This window comes from Ictidomys tridecemlineatus, chromosome 3 (genome assembly GCF_052094955.1).
Source record: "Ictidomys tridecemlineatus isolate mIctTri1 chromosome 3, mIctTri1.hap1, whole genome shotgun sequence".
Taxonomy (NCBI): domain Eukaryota; kingdom Metazoa; phylum Chordata; class Mammalia; order Rodentia; family Sciuridae; genus Ictidomys; species Ictidomys tridecemlineatus.
In genome coordinates this window covers 51,462,263-51,485,122 of record NC_135479.1, presented here as the reverse complement: position 1 = coordinate 51,485,122, position 22,860 = coordinate 51,462,263, and the positions used below count along the sequence as shown (strand labels likewise).

At 44.9% G+C, this 22,860-nt stretch overlaps 1 protein-coding gene across 8 annotated transcripts in view; it reads left to right on the top strand.

The window, feature by feature from the left end:
* LOC101966248 (asialoglycoprotein receptor 2) overlaps positions 1 to 21,814 on the top strand; it is a 31,695-nt gene extending 9,881 nt beyond the window's left edge. For 3 of the 8 annotated variants that reach the window (XM_078042775.1, XM_078042774.1, XM_078042776.1), the window contains 8 exons: positions 13,878 to 14,032; positions 18,528 to 18,644; positions 18,903 to 18,998; positions 19,595 to 19,666; positions 20,064 to 20,150; positions 20,231 to 20,376; positions 21,078 to 21,184; positions 21,438 to 21,814. In XM_078042775.1, the coding sequence (XP_077898901.1) occupies positions 13,909 to 14,032; positions 18,528 to 18,644; positions 18,903 to 18,998; positions 19,595 to 19,666; positions 20,064 to 20,150; positions 20,231 to 20,376; positions 21,078 to 21,184; positions 21,438 to 21,594 (906 nt within the window). In that variant the 5' untranslated portion in view covers positions 13,878 to 13,908 and the 3' untranslated portion in view covers positions 21,595 to 21,814. Of the gene's footprint in view, positions 1 to 13,337; positions 13,527 to 13,862; positions 14,033 to 14,503; positions 14,972 to 18,527; positions 18,645 to 18,902; positions 18,999 to 19,594; positions 19,667 to 20,063; positions 20,151 to 20,230; positions 20,377 to 21,077; positions 21,185 to 21,437 lie in introns of those variants that run through there. The other 5 variants (XM_078042778.1, XM_078042779.1, XM_021731318.3 and 2 more) reach the window with 4 other exon arrangements.
* The last annotated feature ends 1,046 nt before the right edge of the window (positions 21,815 to 22,860 follow it).

Genomic DNA, 22,860 nt, shown 5'->3' with positions numbered 1-22,860 from the left:
GACTTCGGAACCATAAGAAAATTAATTTCTGTTAAGTACCAGTCTGTGGTACTTTGTCATGGCAGCCCTCACAAACTAAAAATCATGCCCATTCTGGTCCAGATTTGTGGCCTAGGATAGCTCTGGGGTCAGTGACTGTAGGACCCTGGATGTATCCTCTCTGGGCACCAGTTTCCTCTGCATGGATGGAGGCAGGTGGTCTGGGACAGCCCATGCCCCCTATAGCTGGGATACTGCATAATTCTATGATTTCCATCTTTAATTTTCCATCAGAATATTCTAACAGAACCTCCCCACAAATTGATGCTTAACAAATATCTGCTGTGATACATGAATAAATGAGCAAGAGAGAGACAGAAAGGGGACTGATGGGCGAGAGAGAGGTGGAGGCATAGACTAAGGCAGGTAGATGGAGGAGGACAGGCCAGAGAAATGGAAACAAAAAAGAGAGACCAGGGAATTCTCTAGTGATCTGGGGATCTTTGATTCCTCCAGGGCCCCAACTCTTCACTTTGTTGGAATTGACCTTGAATTAGGTCGTAAGTAAGCATGGGGTTAGGGCTGATGGAGGGGTTAAGCCTGGAGCTGGGATCAGGCTAGGACTGAGGTCAAGATCAGTCAGGAGGCTGGGTCTAGAGGAGTATAGAGGGATGGGGTCATTTTGACTTTCCTCTTCAGGATGAATCTCCCCACTTGCCCCTTTCTTGGGTTCCTCATTTTTGGAACATAGGAGTGGATACATGTGGCTTTCTAGAAAGGGCCAGGATCCCCTTTAACCCATGTCTCCTTTCACTTCCTGCACTTGAAGTTCTCCAAATTGGTGGAATCTCCAAATCTCAAACCAGGAACTCATTCTTCTGTTCCAATCCCCCAGATGGAGGCTTGGATCTTCCTATGGGGCTCTGCAGTAGGGTCCCATTCTGATTTCTGTCACTTCCCAGAGGAAGAAACTTAGGTCACACACCTGAAGCTGGTATTGGTGTGTGTGAGGGCCTTCTCTGCAGCAATTAGAGGAGATGAGAAGGAGCAAAGAAACTGATTTTTACTGAGCATCTATTATGAGACAGACTTTATTTGAGGACTCAGCATTAGACACTTTCCCTTACATCAAGCCACTAAATTTCCACAAGAACAGAACAAAGTAGGTATTATACCCACTTTCAGCTAAAGAAACAGAAATTCAGAGATCTTGAGTAACTTGTCCAAACTGGTCCAAGGTCTGGACTATGGCTGGTCCAGAATTCCAACTTTGCTTGACTCCAAAGGCCTCACCTACCTTCCAACAGGGAGTCATTTTTAGATAGCTTGGGTCTTCTTCTTTTTTTTTTTTTTTCCTGGGCATGGTGCTGGGCATGCAGATTGAATGGTGAGGAAGGTCATCCCTGAGTCAAGGATTATGCAGCCCATAAGAGGAGGGAGATGTATAAACAGATGATGAGAAACAAAGGCTGAACATTTCTTCATGCAGTGCCTGTTTCTTGGGAGCAGACCACACTCAGGTCCTTTGGAGGTACTGGTGATTTGGGATTGAACAAGACATAACCCCTGCTTCCATGGTCTCTGCCATCAACTATGTTCAGAAAGATGATAACCTAAATAGGTAAAATACATAATATTAATATCTTAAAGGGTGATTCAGGGCTGGGGTGTTCAGTGGTAGAGCACTTGCCTGGCATGAGTGGGGCCCTGGGTTCAATCCTTTGCACTGGAAACAAAAATGATGAGGGGTGATATGGAGAAGAGAGAAGGAGGACCAGGGAGAGAAGAGCCAGGTAGAAGGATGGAACATGGGTGGCTGGGCACAGAATGCCACCTCTTAGTTCATTGGTCTCTCAGGCTGGCAGCAGTAGAGCTGCAGGTGTTCTTCCTTGTACATCTGCTTGACAAGAGCAGAGTCCCCAGGGCTGCAGTTGTTCTTGGCACAGGCGGTACATTCTCTTAGGTGGCTTATCCTGGACCTCAGCCCCTTGGCACGTGGACTCCAATGTCAAGGTGTTTTTGATGTCTTTGGGGGATGTTTGTGCACAGAAAAGACTATTCCTTATTACTCATTTTTATAAAATTATATTTTAGTTTTTGGTGGACACAACATCTTTGTATTGTGGTGCTGAGGATCGAACCCGGGCCGCACCCTTGCCAGGTGAGCTCGCTACGGCTTGAGCCACATCCCCAGCCCCAGTAAAATTTTTTTTTTAAAGAGAGAGTGAGAGAGGAGAGAGAGAGAGAGAGAGAGAGAGAATTTTTAATATTTATTATTATTATTTTTTAGTTCTCGGCGGACACAACATCTTTGTTGGTATGTGGTGCTGAGGATCAAACCCGGGCGGCACGCATGCCAGGCGAGCGCGCTACCGCTTGAGCCACATCCCCAGCCCCCCCAGTAAATTTTTTAAAGTATATTTTAAAATTAGTTTTCTTAAGCTTCTTCTAATTTTGCTTACAAATGTGATTTTTCTCTTCATAGATTAAGGTAAATAAGAGCCACCAATTTGACCTCATTACTGCATAATAATGCAAGTTAAAGTCACAAAACTCTTCTTAAATAATCAGTCCCATTTATTACACATTTAAATGCTCCCAAATATTCTAAACTGAATTTATACATACTCTGTATTTTAAGTAATTTTGAATGCCTGGCTTAACAAGAAAAACTAAGCAAATAAATTAAATTAAGAGTCACAATGAATCTCCAGGTCTCAAATGTTCCAATACTGTTCATGAACATAATCAAATTATTTCATACTTTAAAACTGAAACCAAGTCTAAAATCAAGCACTTGATTTTATAGTTTAATTTGATGTTACCAGACTAATTTCAGACTTTTAGTACAATAAATATTCTTACACATTATGGTGCTAAATATAGATTACTCTTAGCACACATGTATTAATGCCATGTGCTTGCTTGATTTACTTTGTCATCTATTTTTAAAATTTATTTATTTATTAGGTACTGGGGATTAAGCCCAGGGGCACTTAACCACTGAGCCATATCCCCAGCACTTTTTTTTTCTTTCATTTTTTTTTCAGTTGTTGATGAACCTTTATTTTATTTACTTATTTATATGTGGTGCTGAGAATTGAACCCAGTGCCTCACACGTGCAAGGCAAGAGCTCTACCACTGAGCTACAACTCCAGCCGCTCCCCAGCACTTTTTTTTTTTTTAAAGAGAGAGAGAATTTTTTAATATTTATTGTTTAGTTTTCGGCAGACACAACATCTTTGTTGGTATGTGGTGCTGAGGATCGAACCCGGGCCGCACGCATGCCAGGCAAGCGCGCTACCGCTTGAGCCACATCCCCAGCCCTCCCCAGCACTTTTAAATATTTTATTTAGAGACAGGGTCTCGCCGAATTGCTTAGTGCCTCCCTAAATTGCTGAGACTGGCTTTGAACTTGCAATCCTGCCTCAGCCTCCCGGGCTGCTGGGATTATAGGCATGTGTCACTGGCCTGGCTGTCATCTATTTTACTACTACTACTACTACTACTACTATTAATTAATTAATTAATAATTTTTGAAATGAAATCTCACTATGTTTGCCCAGGCTGGCCTTAAACTATCCTCCTGCCTCAGCCTCCTGAGCATCTGGGAATATAGGCAAATACCCCCAGACCTTATGTTGTCATTTATATATTTAGTTTCAAAGCTTCCATTTGGAATACACTTCCTGGAAGGAAAACCATTACTATCCCATGTTACCTGGGGTTTCTGGGAGCTGCCGGGGGTTCACTGAAGCAACTTGCAGGACAGAGTTCTGAGACTGGATGTGGAGGCCTGGCACTTGCTTATGACCAGGGTGATTCTCTAGTTGAATTTGAATAGATGGAATTATGCACAGCTAAGGTTGTAACTACCATTTTCCCTTTTGCTTCTGAGGGGAATATGGGATTCTGTGCCGTTTATTTAGTCTGTGCAAGATCCAATTCCACCAGGCATTTACATAATGTCTGATTGACCCATGCTCATGGCCCATTGTGCTGATGGTGCACTGGGGGACAATGTCTCTCTTTTCAGCCCTCATGGTGGTCTATGGTCTAAATTGGGTCTGCAGGGTGGATCCCTTTTGCTCAACAGATAATATCTCGTGCAGCTCCCTGACTTTCCCCAGGATCACCGCACTCTGTCATCACGTGTGGGGTTATGGGAATTCATGAAGGTCTCTTCCAATCTGCCATGAGCTGTGGGGTGTTGAGATGGGAGCCCCACATCCCCACTAGGGGTGGTTTTTTTCAGGCTTTATTTGAGTAAGATAATTCTGAGATCCCTGTTCCTCAGGAGTCTCCAGTTGACAAGCAGGATGTTTTTGAAACCAGTCCTAAATCCCGAGGAGTCCTCCTGGAAGCCTTCTCCTATGGGCAGCCATGTGGGTGCCTCCTGAGGTGGAAGAGGGTAGGACAAGGTGCCTCTCACCTGAAGAAGCTCTTTTCTCCAAGTGCCCCCTTCCTTCCAGCCCACCTTTGGTTTGCTTTTGTTTTAGAATTTCATTTGCTGCTATAAAGAACTCCACTTCTTTGGGATCACAAAACCCACTTGTCCAAACACACAGGACATTAAAGCTGATAGTTTGTAATCTGGTCCGTTGTTCTTCTCTGTGCCTGTGTGTGGTAAGGTGGGGTGGTGGGAGATGAATGGAACTCTTTTCCAGGTGATAAGCTATTTTTGGATCCTCATCCTATTATAACAAAATTTGTGCCATGAGACAGAAAGAAGGTTTGGGATAGTATTTAAATTCAGCTATGAACAAATATGACAGGGAATTAGAGGCAGACTTTGCCAAAAGTCCCGACTCTTCACTTCAGCCTGTAGAGGCCCAATGAAAATACAATAGCAACTTGGCATCTTTGCCTTCATTTTGTATCTGTTCCCTTTTCCTTAAAATTTGGGTCAGCTTCCTGCTCAGGTCAGCACATAACCATGCTAATCAATTAAGGAGTGATCATGTAAACTGATAATCAGCCCTTGTCAAGGGTGAAGACATCAAGATAAAAATAACTAAGGTACTTTCAAGTTCTGCAGGGAGGGGCTGGGATTGTGGCTCAGTGGTAGAGGGCTCCCCTAGCACGGGCGGGACCCGGGTTCGATCCTCAGCACCACATAAAAATAAAGGCATTGTGTTGTGTCCATCTACATCTAAAAAAATACTTACAAAAAAAAAAAAAAAAAAAAGATCTGCAGGGACATTTAACCTCCGGCTTTTACAAAGTCCTGCTCCAGAGCCCTGGAGTGATGTCTAGAAGTCTCCAGTTTTTTTTTTTAATTTTATAAAAATTATTTACTTTAATTAGTTATATATGACAAGCAGAATGCATTTTGATTCATTGAACACACAATTAACTGCAGCACAACTTTACATTTCTATAGTTGTACACGATGTAGCGATACACCATACGTGCAGTCATACATGTACTTAGGGTAATGATGTCCATCTCATTCCACCATATTTCCTGCCTCCATGCCCCCTCCCTATCTTCCTTCCCCTTTGTCCAAAGTTCCTCCATTTTTCCCATGCCTCCCCCCTCCCCATTATGGATCAGCATCCACTTATCAGAGAGAACATTCAGCCTTTGTTTTTTTGGGACTGGCTAACTTTGCTTAGCATGATATTCTCCAGCTCCATCCATTTCTCTGCAAATGCCATAATTTTATTCTCTTTTAATGCTGTGTAATATTCCATTGTGTATATATAACACAGTTTCTTTATCCATTCATCTATTGAAAAGCATCTAGGTTGCTTCCACAGTTTAGCTATTGTGAATTGAGCTGCTATGAACATTGATGTGGCTGTGTCACCACAGTATGCTGATTTTAAGTCCTTTGGGTATTGACTGAGGAGTGGGATAACTGGGTCAAATGGTGGTTCCATTCCAAATTTTCTAAGGAATCTCCATACTGCTTTCCAGATTGCTTGCTCCAATTTGCAGTCCCACTAGAAGTGTATGAGTGTACTTCCCCCCCCCCCACATTCTCGCCAAAATTTATTGTTGTCTGTATTCTTAATAGCTGCCATTCTGACTGGCATGAGATGAAATCTTAGTGTAGTTTTGATTTGCATTTCTCTAATTGCTAGAGATGTTGAACATTTTTTTTTTCATATATTTGTTGATTGAGTGTATATCTTCTTCTGAGAAGTGTCTGCTCAGCTCCTTAGCTCATTTATTGATTGGTTTTTGTTTTTTTCTTTTGTTTGTTTGTTTTTTTTTTTTTTGGTGTTAAGTTTTTTGAATTCTTTATATATCCTGGAGATTAGTGCTTTATCTGACGTGTGTGTGGTAAAAATTTGCTCCCAAAATGTAGGCTCTCTCTTCACATCATTAATTTTTTTTCCTGAGAAGAAGCTTTTTAGTTTGAGTCCATCCTATTTATTAATTCTTGATTTTATTTTTTTGTGCTTTAGGAGTCTTGTTAAAGAAGTTGGGGCCTAATCTGACATGATGAAGATTTGGGCCCACTTTTTCTTCTATTAGGCACAGGGTCTCTGAACTAATTCCTAAGTTCTTGATCCACTTCAAGTTGAGTTTCTGCATGGTGAGAGATAGGAGTTTATTTTCATTTTTCTGTATATAGATTTCCAGTTCTCCCAGCACCATTTGTTGAAGAGCTATCTTTTCTCCACTTTATGTTTTTGGCACCTTTGTCTAGTATAAGGTAACTGTATTTATGTGGGTTTGTCTCAGTGTCTTCTATTCTGTCTATATGTCTATTTTGGTGCCAATACCATGTCGTTTTGTTACTATAGCTTTGTAGTTTAGTTTAAGGTCTGGTATTGTGATGCCTCCTGCTTCATTCTTCCTGCTAAGGATTGCTTTGGCTATTCTGGGTCTCTTATTTTTCCAAATGAATTTCATGATTGCTTTTTCTATTTCTATCAGGAATGATGTTGGGATTTTAGTTGGAATCACATTGCATCTGTGTAGCCCTTTGGGTAGTATGGCCATTTTGACGATATTAATTTTGCCTATCCAAGAGCATGGGAGATCTTTCCATCTAGAAGGTTCCAGTTTTGCCCTACACTTTCCAGATACAGTGAGGCCTGGCTGGAGGTCACCACAGGGTAGAACTGCCCCCCAGCAAGTAGAAGTGATCATCTTATGGGAACTAAATTATCCCCTTCCAGGATCATGGGTCTGATAGATAAAAATCCTTTGAATCAAATGCAGATTGGCCCCCTGAGCAGCAGCAATTTTCTTGACACTGAAAGGACTATGACCAGAACTGAGAACTGAGATAATGACCCGCCATACAGTTTGACCAAGATTGTTTAACGGTGCCTACTTCTTGCTCCCTGCTATGTTAGTACTCCAGAAGAAAGGGACGACTCGCTTGATCTCACTCTTCTTCCCAATGCAAACATATTGATTAAACTTCCTTTCTTGCTGTTTTTTGTGATGACTTTTTTTCCATTTGGATTTGGGGTGAGTAGCCAGACCTGATTTGTTGGGATCCTTAGAATTGGGCTCTGGCCTAGGACTCCAGTAACAAAAGAAAGTGACATTTTCAAAACTTGAGCTGTGACCACAGCAATAAGAATAGCAGAGATATGTAGGGGTTTGGATGGGCAAGATGTGTACCTTACTAGGTGTGGCAGGAGAGGGAAAGGGTAAGGCCCGGTCCTGGAGCTTACCTCAAGGCACAAGGAGGAACAGGTCTGCTGGTGGCTCAGATAGGGCTGTGTACATTCCAAACTATTGGATCTACCTACCTACCTCAACTCACTCACTCAGTCACTAACGTATAGTAAAATATTCCTGAGAATAAGAAATATGGGCTTGGGGAAACTGAAACACAAATGGAAAGTTAAGATATTGAGAAAAAGGTAAACAGAAGTAAGGCAGGATTTAAGGACTTACAGAGTTGTTAAGGTTTAGACTTTCCTAAAGAGAAAGGGAAACACAATTATGGAATGCTTATAAGAGGAAAGAAATGTTCTGGTTTTATTCAGGGTTCTTGTAGAGTGTGGGGTATAAGTGTTCTGAGTTGCTGGTAGAGCTCAGAGCATAGGAAACTTCTAATGTTGTTGATTATTTAGATACCTGAGTAAATGAATAAATGTATCGGGCTGCATTTGCTTCAGAAATTAAAGACTAATTACTAGATGAACCCATGGCAACAGGATACAAAGGTCTTATAGTTGGGGAGTTGTTTTTTCTTAGGTAATTGTTTCTCTATTATTTTCTACTTGTTTTCTTTCATTCTTATATGTGTTTCAGATGAGCCAGCTTTAGTTTACATGATTTTATTTTTCTTACATTGTCATCTTTTTTTTTTTTTTTGCAGTTCTGGGGCTTAGAGTCAGGGCCTTGCACATGCCAGACAAATGCTCTCCCACTGAGCTAGACCTCCACTCCTTTATATTTCCATCCTTTCTATGATATTTTCATTGTTTCACATGAATTTTTCTATAATTGAGATGTCTTACAACTGCTTCTGTCCAGGTGCTGGTTGTGACACGGATGTCGCTACCTTGCACTCTTGAACTTGGTTACTATTCCTGAAGGCTGCGACCAACCACCACAATTCCTTCATATTTCAGACAACTAGCCGGATCACTTATGCAAAGAATGTGAGTCCTGAAAACCTTGTCTGAAAACCTTCCATAGATATCTCTTGGCAAGGTAAAGGAAGCATGCAGAATGGATAACAGCTGCTTGAAGAAAATCCCAGAGACAACATGGAGCATTCTCAAAACACACTGTCCCAGTGCACTCCTGATGGCAGAAACACGGCTGTTGATGGTTCTGTCTAAAGTGGTTCAGAAGGGGCTGGGGATGTGGCTCAAGCGGTAGCACACTCGCCTGGCATGCGTGTGGCCCAGGTTCGATCCTCAGCACCACATACCAACAAAGATGTTGTGTCCGCCGAGAACTAAAAAATAAATATTAAAAATTCTCTCTCACTCTCTCTCCTCTCTCACTCTCTCTTTAAAAAAAAAAAAATCTCCTCTTTCTTAAAAAAAAAAATAAAGTGGTTCAGAAGACTTGGACTCTGAAAAAAACAAGTTTTAGGAATATTTTAACCAGTTTCCCGTACTTACATTTATTTTACATTATTATTAAACTATTTTTATTTAAATTTACATGTGGGAATATTTTAACTAATTTATGTATGTGCATAAGTGATGTAAAATAAAATATGTGTAAGTCTAAAGATTTTTTTTTAGTATGCAGTAGAAATTCAAAGACATAAGAAATAATTTTTGTCATTGTATATCCTTAGTGGCACAAAAACACTTTGTATTTTATAACTGATAGAATCTTAAATTTGTTGAAATATAGTAATTTACTTTTCTTTATCCATCTTCCCCCACTGGCTTTTGGTTCGATAAATATTCATAGCATTAAATCTGCCATTTGTCTGCTCCGCAGCCCAGATGTGCCAGGGCAGTGGGGTGGGTTTTGAAGAGGCCAAAGAAAGAGACTGGTTGCCGGGTTTCAGTTAGCGACTAAAAGCCTCAGGGGTCACTCCAGTTGAACTGGGCTGACTGGGCTGCGCAAAATAACCTCACAAGAGACACAAATACTTTTTTCTTTGGGGTCGTTGTGACGGCTCCTCTGACCTTAAGGGTCCGCAGGAAGAGAGAGAGAGAGCACGCGCTGACCCCTTTTATTGAGGAGAAGCTATTCAAATGAGGCAAGGGGTCAGGTTTCAGGGGACTGAGTCTATCTTCATGATGTCCACTGTCAGCAGGTTGACTGACACTTGGGTAGGCCACACCCAAGGGCACAGTAAGAGAAGGGGACACACACAAGGCACTTCCATGGAAGATTCTATCCTAAACAGGGCAAGGGGTTATATTATAAAGGAAAAGGTGAGCATAGCTCCACTCATGGGGCTGTAGCAAGACACACCCATGCATGAGACACCCAAGAAGAGTGGGGAAGGCTCTGCCACATTTCTGTGACTGAGCGCCTCAGCACCCAGCTGGAGAGTGTGATTCAGTCACATGTAAGGTTGGTCTCCCACAACTGGTGACAATATGGGAGACGTAGGATTAATTGGGGAAAGCTTACCAGAGATCAGTGGCTGTTCCAAGAATAGTTCAGTGGTGATATGCTGATAGCACCTCTGTCCCTCATGTGCTATGACAAACAGCGCCTCCTTTCCCTCACACATTTTCTCCGTGGTGACTGGCTAGATGAATGACTCATATCCTTCCCGCAGTGCCCTCAGTTCCTCGCAAGTCCCCACTCAGGGATGAATTTTACATTTTAGGTTGCAAAAGCATCATTAGCTCGCTTAGTTTACTAGTAGGACCAGCCTACCCAGGAGCAACTGTCGCGATATACTTGTGAGAAAGTAGCTTACTGCTGATAGCACTGGTCTGCCCTAATTCTCAGTGTGCATAAGAGAGAGTCAGTGTCCTTCAAGATAATATGTGCCTGGACTTTCCAGTTTAGGCTTGTTCTCCTTGTTCCTTTAATTTGGTGAGGCTTCTGGGAACAGAAAGAAGGTATTCAGTGACTTAGTTTTTTTTCCTACCCACCCCACTTTCCTTTAGGAATGGTTCACAATTTACACCAAGTTCAAGTGTATAGTTTGGTGGTTTCAGTATATTCACACCATTATGTAGCCATCCATCACCATCCATCTCCAGAACTTTTTCATTTGCAAAACTGAAAGTCTCTACCCATTTGTGTTAGTCAGCTTTTTAAACAAACAAATAAATAAATAAATAGGGCTAGGGATGTAGCTTAGTGGTAAAGCATCCCTGGGTTCAATCCCCAGTGCCCCCTCCCCCCTGCAAATGTCAATCACCTTGCTAGTCCTCTGAACTTCTTTTTCTCTTGTCGATTATTCTTTTTTTTTTGAGACTTCCTGCTCTTGTTTTATAGAAGTACGAATAATTCATTTACCATATAAACTTTAAATGAATTAATTTAATTTAAAAAGCTCTTTCCTGTTAACTACCATTGAGTCTATCTTGTTTTTTTTTTTTAATTGACGCATAGCAATTGCACTTACTTATGGGTACAGTGTGACATCTCAGTACATGTATCCAATGTGTAATGATCAGATTGGGGTAATTAGCATTTCCATTGTTTCAAACATTTATCATTTCTTTGTGTTGGGAAATTCAAAATCCCCTTTTACTACTATTTTGAAATATACGGTAGATTTTTCTACACCTGACAGGGCTGTAGAACAGTAGAATTTATTCTTCCAACCTAACTGTATTTTGGTATCTCTTATCTGTCCCCTCTCTATGCCACCTCCTCCTGTTAGGTCTATGTTAAGAAGATCATTTCTTGCAGGTAAATGGATAGAACTAGAGAATATTATGCTAAGTGAAATAAGCCAATCCCCAAAAATCAAAGGCCTAGTGTTTTCTCTGATAAGCGGATGCCTGTCCATAGTGGGATGGGGAGGCAAGGAGTATAGAGAAGGATAAAGGAATTTTGGATTATGTAAAGGGGAGTGAGTGGAGGGGTAGGGCTTTGGAGATGGGAAGGATGGCAGAATGAGATGGCCCTTATTACCCTATATACATGTATGGTTACAAGACTGGTGTGACTCTGCACCATGTACAGCCAGGGGGAAGGAGACCTTGTGCTCCATTTGTGTACAATGTGTCAAAATGCATCCCACCGCCATGTATAACTAATTAGAACATATTGAACAAAGTAGGAAGGAGACCAGTAGAATAGAAGAGGAATAGTGGGAAGGAGGAGAGAGAAATGGGAGGAACTGGGGAATGAAATTGATCAAATTATACTGTTTTATTGTGTGAATGTATGAATTTATTATAACAAATAAAAAAGTCTGGGGGCTGGGGTTGTGGCTCAGCGGTAGAGTGCTCGCTTCACATGTGAGAGACCCTGGGTTTGATCCTCAGCACCAAATAAAAATAAATAAACAAAATAAAGATATTGTGTCCATGTATAACTAAAAAAAATTAAATTTTTTTTAAAAATTCTTTACCTGCCCCCCCAAAAAGATCATTTCTGCTATTTTCTTTTTTTAACTGATGAATCCTTTCCCCTCGATTCTTCCTTCCTCCCTCCCTCCCCCTGCCTCCCCTACTCCCTCCATTCCTTTTTACTTTCCTTCCTTCCTTCCTTCCTTTTGTACTGGAAATTGAATCCAGAGTGCTCTACCACTGAGCTGTATCCATTGCCCTTTTTATTTTTTACTTTGAGACCGGGCCTTGCTGAGTTGCTGAGATTGGTCTTCAACTTGTGCTTGTCCTGCCTCAACCTCTCAAATTGCTGGGATTATAGGCCTGGCCATGGTGCCAGGTGTATGTCCACTTGCATTTTTTTGTCCATCATTTAGTCTGTTTGGGCTGCCATAACAGAACACCACAGACTGGGTGACTTAAACCAAGAGAAATTTATTTATGTTGACTGTTCTGGAGGTAGATTTCCAAGATCAAGTTGTTGGCAGCTGGCTGTCTGGTGAGGGCTCTCTTCCTGATTTGGAGACAGTCCCCTTCTGTTAGTGTCCTCACGTGGGTTTTTTTTCCTCTGTGTTTTTGTGGTGTTTCTTCTTCTTCTTCTAAGGACACCACTTCTATTGGACCAGTGTCCCATCATAATGACCCTATTTAAGCGAAATTATCTCTCCAAAGGCTCCATCTTCCAATATAGTCATGAAGCCTAGCACATAAGCCTTTGGAAATGTTCCAGATCTAAACTAAAAAACCTCCCACCTGAAGCAAGGCACTTAACCTCCCTGAAGCTCCACTAACCTCCCCTGTGAATTGGGAATAATAACAAATATGTCCATCTCACAGGGGGCGTTGTGCAGGGTGGATGAGTTAACACCTGTAGATAACTTAGAGCAATGGTTCTGCTTGGAGACAAATGTTTGTGTTCCAGCTTGATACAGTGCTGGGCCACCAAAGGCACTTACTGAGGTTGAATTCCTCCTGCCCCAAAGAGAGTGCTTTCTGTCATGCTCCTTCCTCTGACCTCTGTGGTTTTCACATCTTTAACTTCACTAATCCTGGAGAGTGAATGGGTCAGGACAGGGCTAGTGAGCCTGGGGCCTGGGGCTTGAATGCCAGGGTCACTGGCTGGATTGGGCAAGAGCAGGGAAGGGTACTTGACCTGGTCAGGGATAATTTGGAGACACCAACAGTTCTGGGAAATTCAGAAGTAGGAAGTGAAAAGAGGAGGGGCAAAGGGGGAACTGCCATTGTGTCCCTGTCTCTACAGGTCTAGTTCCCCCTCCCAAATGGTGCCATGGGGTGACTGGAATGTGAAGGTGGGAGGTTGGACCAGGAGACCCTCTTCTCTGGGTAGGAGAACAGAGATGGTTGTGTCCCTCTGCCCCCACCACTCGTTGTCTGAGTTCCAACTGTTTCCTCTTCTATTTACTGTCCAAAGTTCCAGGGGAGGAGATGCCAGGTTAGAATCTTTTGGACACTCAGACACACACACAGGGCTCAAGGCCCTTGCGTGGGCCAGGCCCCTCCTCCCCTTTCATCTAGAACCCCTTGCTCTAATTCTCCTGGCTTTAACCCCTCTTTTTCCCTGGGGCTTGGGCTGCCTGCAAGAGCCAGTTAGTTCTCCATGCTTTAAACAGGTAACCAAGGTGGGGGAGGCAGGTGGGGCTGGGCTTTTGGGGATTAAGGAGACTCTAGTGCAGGATCAGTGGGTGCTGATGAGAAGATGTAGGGTGACTTGGTCCTTGAGAATATGGAGGAAAGGTTCATGGCCATGTCAAGGGCCAAGCGGTCCCCTGAGAATGGGGACAGGATCCTGCAGTATTTCAAACCTTTGCCCCTGACTCGTCTCTAACCTCTGACCCAACCCAAGCTATCAGCTTGACCTATTCAGGCCCTATTTCAATTACCACCATCAGCCTCTGCACAAATTGGTATCTTAGCCCCAGCCTGGCCCCAGCTCTAACCCATAATAGCAACCTCAACTCCAGGTCCAGCTCCAGCACCAGCCCTGGGTACATCATGGAGAAGGAATTTCAAGACATCCAGCAGCTGGACTCTGAAGAGAATGACCATGAGCTCAGTGGCGGTGAGGGGCCAGGCACTCAAGGGCAGAATCCCAGGAGAGAAAATCCATTTTGGAAAGGCAAGTGTTCAGTTTCTGGGGCTTCACCTGCATCCCATTTCAGCTGCCAATTGTTCTCTGTCTCCATGACATCTCTGTCGCATTTGCTTCAGGGACTGAGTTAGTCACTCTAGGTGTGAGCTGATGGTATCTCTGTTTGCAGAAGGCCATAGGCAAGGGTATGTGCCCAGAGGTATGGGGATCCCTGGAGATGGCTCCCTCCCTCCCCTCTCACCCAAGCAGATGGGTGCTGTGCGCATGCGTGTGTGTGTGTGTGTGTGTGTGTGTGTGTGTGTGTGTGTACAAGTAATGCAGAGCCCGCCAGAACTGTGGGGGTGGGGGTGGGGTGAGTTGGGGTAGATTGAGAAACCAGCATGAAGAGATCCTGGGAGATTCCTGCTACCTGCAGGCCTCCTTCCTGGATCCTCCTCTAGCAAAAAAAAATTTTTTTAAAAATATATTTTTAGTTGTCCATGGACCTTTATTTTACTTATTTGTATGCAGTGCTTAGAATCCAACCCAGTGCCTCACACATGCTAGGCAAGCGCTCTACTACTGAGCTACAATCCCCATCCTCCTCTAGCAGATTTTGAATACAGACGCCAAGCGATTGAGATTTTTTAAAGCAAGAGAGATTTCAGGGGTTCTATGCAAAAAGGCAGGATCCAGGGACAGAGGAAAATGTCCTGTGTGAATGCTGGTGATGAAGCTGGGTTCTGTGGAGACAAGAGGGGTTGGGACTCAAAGCTCAGGGAGAGGATTGGCCAGCCTGGTCTGGGAGGAGACCCTACACTGTTGAAGCTGGGAGGGAAGGGCTGGTGCTGGGCAGGGCAGAAGTGGGCAGAAGGGGTAGGTGTCCCACCCATGCCTTCTCTTTCCCCTGGACCTGTGTTGGCTGGCCTTTCCACTGGGTGATAGACTCCATGGGGACAGAGTTCCAGGGCCCACACAATGCCTGGGGTGAGAGGACATGCAACAACAACTTTGAGTATTGTTGAATCTTCTGAGGGGAAGAGGATTCAGAGTTTGAGCAGGAGGCTTGGAGAAAGTCCAGAGAGGGAGCTCGTCCAAACAGACCAAGGGACAGTGAGGAGGGGGAAGGGAAGGTGGCGAGCCTCTGCTGTCTGGGAGAGGATTCCTCACCAGAGGTCGTGTTTTACTGTTGACAGCTTCCCACTCTTCCTGGCAGTTTTCATGTGTACAGTTTTCAACAAATTTGAAAATTTACAATTTCTTTTTTATTATACTGGGCATTGAACCTTGTCTCAAAATAAAAATATAGGGCTAGGGTTATAGCTCAGTGGTAGAGAACTTGCCTGGCAGGTGTGAGTCACTGGGTTTAGTTCTTAATATCACATAAAAATAAATTAATTAAATAAAGGTATTGGGTCCATCTACAACTAAAAATATTTAAAAAATAAAAATATAAAAGGGTTGGAATTTGGTTCAGTGATTAAGTGCCCTGAGTTCAATCTCTGGTACAACTCCCACCCTAACAAAACAAAACAAAACCAAATCTGAGGCTGGGCATAGTGGTGCACGCCTATAATCCCAGTGGCTTGGGAGGCTGAGGCAGGAGGATCAAGAGTTCAAAACCAGCCTCAGCAATGGTGAGATGTTAAGCAACTCAGTGAGACCCTGTCTCTAAGTAAAATATAAAATAGAGCTGGGGATGTGGCTCAGTGTTTGAGTGCCCCTGAGTTCAATTCCTGGTACCCCCGTTAAAAAAAAAAACCAAATATAAACTGAGTAATTTAAATTGAAGAGATTTATTGGCTTATGGTTCTGGAGGCTAGAAAGTCCAAGATTGAGGGGCTACACCTAATGAGGGGCCTTCTTATTGCCTTATCTCATGGTGGAAGGGCAAAGGGAGGGTGAGAGAGAGAGAGAGCAGGAGAGAAGCTTTAATAAAGAATCTGGTTCTACAATAATGGCATTAATCTATTTCCCATTAGGCCCCATCTCATAACACTCCTGCATTGAGGATCAAGTTTCCAACACTCGGGCGGGGGTGGGGGGAACATATTCTTTTTTGTATTAATGAAAATAACTTTTTATTGATTAATTCAATAAAACATCTCACAATTGGCAGCATTTTTGCTGGCATCTGCATCTCCAATAACATCACCCCCATGACCATCCCACTTAATAACTATTTCACCCTACTTAAAATGAACAGTTCTAGTAGTTAATACTATAGGTTTCAAAATTTCAATAGAACTCTACCTGCTGACCTTTAAATTAAAAAATTTGTTCTACTTAGTTGTACATGACAACAGAATTCATTTCAATTCATTGTACACAAATGGGGCGCAACATTTCAATTCTACACGGAGTAGAGACGCACCATTCGAGCAGTCATACATGTACCTGGGGCTAATGATGTCCATCTCATTCAACCGTCTTTCGTACCCCTAACCCCTCTCCACCCTCCCCTTTGCCCAAGCCAAAGTTCCTCTATTCTTCCCATGCTTCCCTTGTGTAGATTATCATCCACTGATCAGAGAAAACATTCGGCTTTTAGTTTTTTGGGATTGGCTTACTTTGCTTAGCATAATATTCTCCAACGCCATCCATTTACCTGCAAATACCTTAATCTCTCTCTCTCTCTCTCTCTCTCTCTCTCTCTCTCTCTCTCCCCTCCCCATACCAGAGATTGAACTCAGGGGCACTTGACTGCTGAGCCACATCCCCAGCCCTAGTTTTGTATTTTATTTAGAAACGGGTCTCACTGAGTTACTTAATGCCTCGCTTTTTGCTGAGGCTTTGAACTCATGATCCTCCTGTTTCCGCCTCCTGAGCCGCTAGGATTACAGGTGTGCGCCACTGTGCCCAACTTTTAATTTTCTTTTAATGCTGAGTAATATTCCATTGTGTACATATACCACAATTTCTTTATCCATTCATCTATTGATGGGCATCTAGGTTGCTTCCACAGTTTACTATTGTGAATTCAGCTGCTATAAACATTGGTGCTGCTATGTCACTATAGTATGCTGATTTTAAGTCCTTTGGATATAGACCAAGGAGTGGGATAGCTGGGTCATATGGTGGTTCCATTCCAAGTTGTCTGAGGAATCTCCACACTACTTTCCAAAGTGGTTGCACCAATTTGCAGTCCCACCAGCAATGTATGAGTGTCTCTTTTTCTTGGGGGGGGGACTCATTCTACCCATAGCAGAAGAGAAAGCAAATGCATCAGGGAGGACGTGGGGGGAGGTAAGAGGCAGGAGAGGTTGTGCTGAGGGGATGTGGGCAGTGGAGGCCTCAAAGGCATAGCTTCTCCTGGCCAAGATGGCTCTGAGTGTGCTGCAGTGGAGGAAGGTGACATTCATTGGTGTGAGAAGGTCTTGAGTACTGGATGGCCGCTCACAGGGTCAGTGTCCAACTCAGGATGGTGATAAGAGATGACCTGAAAAGGAAGATTCTGGCCTTCTGACTGAGCCTCCCTAGCATAGGAGAGAAGGAGGTCCACAGAGTCAGGGTCCAAGGCAGAAAAGAGGAAGTGTGTGAGTGCAGGTGGATGGTGCAAAAGCAGGAGCTCAGGGCTGGGAGGACCGTCATCCTCTGGACCTGGAGAGACAGCAGTGGGGTAGGCCAGCTTGTGCACATGAAGATGTGGGGGTGTGAATACATGCAGGTCAGTGTCCATATGTGTGTGAGGAGGTGTAAGAGTATGTGTATCAATAGGTGAGTACGTGAAAGTATGTGAGAATGTGTTAATGAGTGTGTGTGCATGTGAGAGTGTAATGAAAAATGTGTGTGTGTGTGTGTGTGTATGTGAGTGTGCAGTCAGGTGCAGACTGATAAGGGGTGGAAGAGATTACTGTTGTGATGATGGGGGCTCAGGAGAGAGTGTTTACAATAGAACTTGGGTTTCAGGGGGGACAAAGGCAGTGGGAATAGGGGGAAGAGGATCTGAGTCTGAGAAGATGAGGGGTGGCCCTTGGGGAGTGGAATGACCTAGACTGAAGGATCCTAGTGGAGTTTTGGGAAGAGAGGGATTATTCCAGGTTTGGACTCGTATGAGGGATGCAGTCATTGAATTTAAGGAGAACACAGGGCCCAGCCTCTAGGGAAACAGTCTGAAGGGACAGGGGCTGTGGAAGGGCAGAGACTAAGGCCAGAGGTGATCTGCAGGTCATTCCAGCAAGTGGGCAGGAGGGGAAACCATTCGTAGACCTACTTTCTTAGAGTGTGTGTCTAATAAAGGCCAGGTCTTTCCCCCCGATGCCTGTGTGTCTCCCTGTTCCATGTCCAAGATCTCAGCTTTGCACACAGCTGATGTGTGTACTGTGTCATGTGCATGAGTGTTGTGTGCACCTGTGTAGGGGCATGTGCATGCCGCCCACTTTCACAGGGGTGCAAGTGTGTGTGCAATGCCCCAATGCTAGTGTCAAAACCTGCTGAATGTCCCACCATCCCCCACCTGGTTTCTTCCCCAACCAGGTTGTGTCTCCTCAGACTTCTGTGCCCTTGGATGCCTGGCTCATGACACTCTCTCTCTCTCTCACAGGGTCACGTCTTCCCCAGCCCCTTCCACAGCGCCTCTGCTCCAGGCTCTATCTCAATCTGCTCGCCCTGGGTTTCAATATCCTGCTGCTGGTGGCTGTTTGTGTAATTGGGTCCCAAAGTGAGAGTCACAGGGCTGGCAGGGAGAAGGCAAGGGTGTGGAACATTGATGGGCAATGTCGGGGGCAGTGATGGGGGCAATGAGCTGAGAAGAGGTGGAGGCAGCATGGGGCAGGTACAGGGTGCGAATGGGGGCTGATGATGGGGGAACAATGGGACCAATCATGGTGCAGTGACAGGTGAAGAGAGGGGCAGTCATGCGGATAGTGATGGCAGACATAGCCCACACTCCATCTTGTTCCCACTGTCTCCTGACAAGGCACACAGCTGCAAGCAGAGTTGCGGACCCTGAAAGAATCTTTCAGCAATTTCTCCTCCAGCACCCTGATGGAGATCCAGGCTCTGGGCTCCCATGGTGAGTGGGCTGGCTGGTTGGTGATAATTTATCCAGAGAAGTTTGCCAGGCTCTGTGCTGAGTCTGCAATAAGGACATGGTTAGGGGCTGTGCAGACTCAGACTGAGGTAGGTAACCCAGCCCAAGAAGTTGGGCAAGGCTTCCAAGGATGTTGGCCCCTGACCTGAGGGGTCCTGAGGATGAATCAGATCATGTAGGTGAAGAAGAGAGAGGTTAGTGATGGAGAGAAGAATCTGGGACAGCCCAGAGATGAGGAAGAACAATGCACATTTTGGGACTTATGGACAATTCTAGCATGTGGTGAGCTAATTGGTGGGGCGGGGGCTATCGGGCAGAGAATGGTATGGAGTCAGACTTTGCAACAAGATGTGTTTGCTGAGTGGTGCTTGGTTGCAAGAACATGGGGACCCAGTGAAAGAACTTATACAGTGCAGTGTCCTGAGTCTCTCTGGTGGTGTGGGGAGCCTGGGTGGCCCAAGGGGTTCAGGTGGTAGACCACACAACATCCTGGACAAGATGATGGTCCCCAACTGATGCCCAGGCATATGGTCAGCAGGCAGAACAGAGGAGAAACCACTTAGCTTCTCCCTTTTCAGGGGACAGTGCAGGTGACAAGGTGACATCCCTGGGAGCCATACTGGAGAAACATCAGCAGGACCTAAAAGCAGGTCAGAGGCCCTCCCTGAGTATGTGGATGGTGTGGTGTGTATGCACTGGGTGTGATGTGTGTGTGGATTGTGGTATGTGTTTGTATGTGTGTGGTATGTGTGTGTGCTATGTGTGAGTTTTATGTGTATGTGTGGTAGGTTGTGTGTGTGTTAGGTGTGTATGTGGTGTGGTATGTCTGGTGTGTGTGTTTGTGGTGTGCTTGTATGTGTGGTGTGTGTATAGTGTGGAGGGTTGTGTGGTGTGTGTGTGTTTGTTTGTGTGTGTGTGTGTGTGTGTGTGTGTGTGTGTGTGGTGTGTGCATGCATCCCCAGCCAACAGCTGGACTCTTGTGCCTGGTGCTGGCAGGTGGGAACCCACATGTCTACTGCATTGCTGTCTGTCCATCTGTCCCCCTAGATCATGCCACCTTGCTCCTTCACCTGAAGCACTTCCCACTAGATCTGCGTATCCTGACATGTCAGATGGTATTTTTCCAGAGCAACGGTAAAGACAGGGCATGCCCGGTCTCACTGTGTTTGTCCCCTCCCGCTAGATCTCATCTCCCTCTGCCCCTGTCCTCTCAGGCACAGAATGCTGTCCCGTTAACTGGGTGGAACATGAAGGCAGCTGCTACTGGTTCTCTCGTGCTGGGAAGACCTGGTCTGAGGCCGACAAGTACTGCCAGCTAGAGAATGCCCACCTGGTGGTCATCAATTCCAGAGAGGAGCAGGTGAGGCCAAGCTTCCCAAAGGCAGGAGGAAACCTTGAACTCAGGCTCAGTCAGGAGGTTCCATCATCAGGTTTCTTTTTGTCTTTTTAACCTAAGGAAGAGTCTAGAAGTGTGGTAGAGCCCTGGGGTGTTCATAGACGAGCAGCCATTGATGCTAAGAGGTGGGAGATGGCAGGCAGAAACAAGTAAGGGCATTTAAACCTGAGAGGCAAGTGAAACCAAGATCCTTAATGGGTTTGGGGGTCTTGGTGGAGAGCAGGAATAGGAATTCCATGAGTCTGAGGCTGAGGGAAGAAGACAGGGAGCAAACCAGAGTCAGAATAGCAGATATAATGGGAATGGAATGGGAACCAGAGGACAGTGGTCACAAACTAGATCCTGGATTGGCTCTCTGGGCTCTAACAACTTACCTTGCAATGTGTGAGTTGTCATGGCCCCCAACTTAGAGAGCTTCTGAGGGTTAAATGAGATAGTCCCTGGAAAGCACTTAGCACAAAGTTTAGCCCAGTGAGTGTTCACTGACGATAGCTCCGATGACAGAGGGGAAACCCAGGGAACGGTTGTGTCGGGAACTGATGCTTCTTCCGTGGGGACAGATGAGCTGGAGAAGGCTGAGGGAGGCACACGGATGCCGGCAGGGATGAAGGAAAAAGGTCCAAGGAACAAGGAACTAGCAGCCTCACCCCCCCTTGTTTTTCCAGAAATTCATTTTACAACACACAGGCGCCTTTCATATCTGGATAGGCCTCACTGACAGCGATGGCTCCTGGAAATGGGTGGATGGAACTGACTACAGGCACAGCTATAGGTAAGTGGCCTCTATCTATCCCCTTGTTAGTTTGCCTTGGGGACAGCCACAGGGCTTTTGGCCCTAACAGACTCCCTGAGGTCCTTTTGGGGACCAAATTCCTCAACCCTCTCCTTTCCCACTCACTGCCTCCAAGGCTGCACCTTCTTGCCCTGAACCTGCCCCAAGGCTGTGTTTTTCTGGAGTTGGGGGTGGGGGCAGGGTTGCTGGGACGTGGCCCGGTCAGATCTTGGGCTTTGTCTTGTCTTCTTAGGAACTGGGCTATCACTCAGCCAGACAACTGGCAGGGCCATGAGCCGGGCAGAAGTGAAGACTGTGTTGAGCTCCTGAGGGACGGACGCTGGAACGACAACTTCTGCCTAGAGGTGAACCGCTGGGCGTGTGAGATGAAGCGGAATATCACTGACTAAGCCCGGCCCCAGCACATCCTTAACATGCACCCCATCCCTGCACCGACCCTGACTTCTCTACTGGGAATTCTACAGAAAGGAAGAAAAAGGGAGTCTGGGTTATGGGGAGAGGTTGAAGAATCCTGGGAAGGCTGAGGGCCTGCCTCTTTCCACAGTTCTTTGTTGTAGTTATTACAATTTTCAGTGGCTTCAATGGAGTAGAAATAAATACTTGAAACTCTTTGCGGCCTGCTTATTTGGGATTGGGGCATGCACATGCAAGGAAACAGGACAGAGGAGATTCTGGAGGAGTAGGGTGTAAGTTCTAGGCTCTGCTCCTTGACACCAATCCCCAGGGACCCTGGTTGAGGAGGGGAAAGAAAAGATGTGGAGCAAAAAGGCTCAGTGGTTGGCACTTCGATGGACTGGAGGGGTCCCCCAGCTTCCTAGAGTTCCTGAAGGAGAAACTTTTCCTGCATGTGGGATCTCCCCGAACTGGGTTTTGCAGAGAACATCCCTGCTCCAACCTCAGCTTCCAGGGAAAATGTTTGCCAGGGGGAGAAGGCTCAGTAAGACTCCTGCCCACCCCTTTCAGCATGGCTGCTTCTTTGGGGCCTCAAACAGATTTAGACATATATCCAACACAAGGCGTCTCCAACCATTTCCACAGTTGATACATATCCCTTTCCAAGATCATTTGGAACCTGACCTTGAACATATCTTTAAGGATTGCATTTAACTTGTATTCATGGTGCTATGGATGGAACCCAGGACATTGAGCATACAAGGCAAGTACTGTACCCCTTTGCTACATACCCAGCAGCACCCCCCATTTTAAAATGACAAAGTAATATATACTGTTACACACACACACACACACACACACACACACACACACACACACACACACACAACTTTCCTCTCTCCCTCCTGCTTCTTCCCAGAGTTAACTAGGTTCTGAGTGATCTGTCAGAACATTTTCTGTGTACACCATGTATTCTACACCAAATAATAACATAGCTTAATTTTTTCACTCTGCAACGTCTTGAGAACATTGTTCATTACCTTTAAGGTTTTATCTCATTGAATTTAGCGGCTGAAGAGAATGCCAAGGTATGGATATGCCATATACTATTTAACTATTCTCTGTGTAAATAGTTGCCGTATTTGTTTATTTTCACGTATAATGTTTGTGATTGCATCCACCCTCACTTCTACCCTCTCTTGCCACCCCTCCCCCTTGTCCTCCTTTCCCTTCCCTAAAAATTCCCTTTCTATTTTCACATC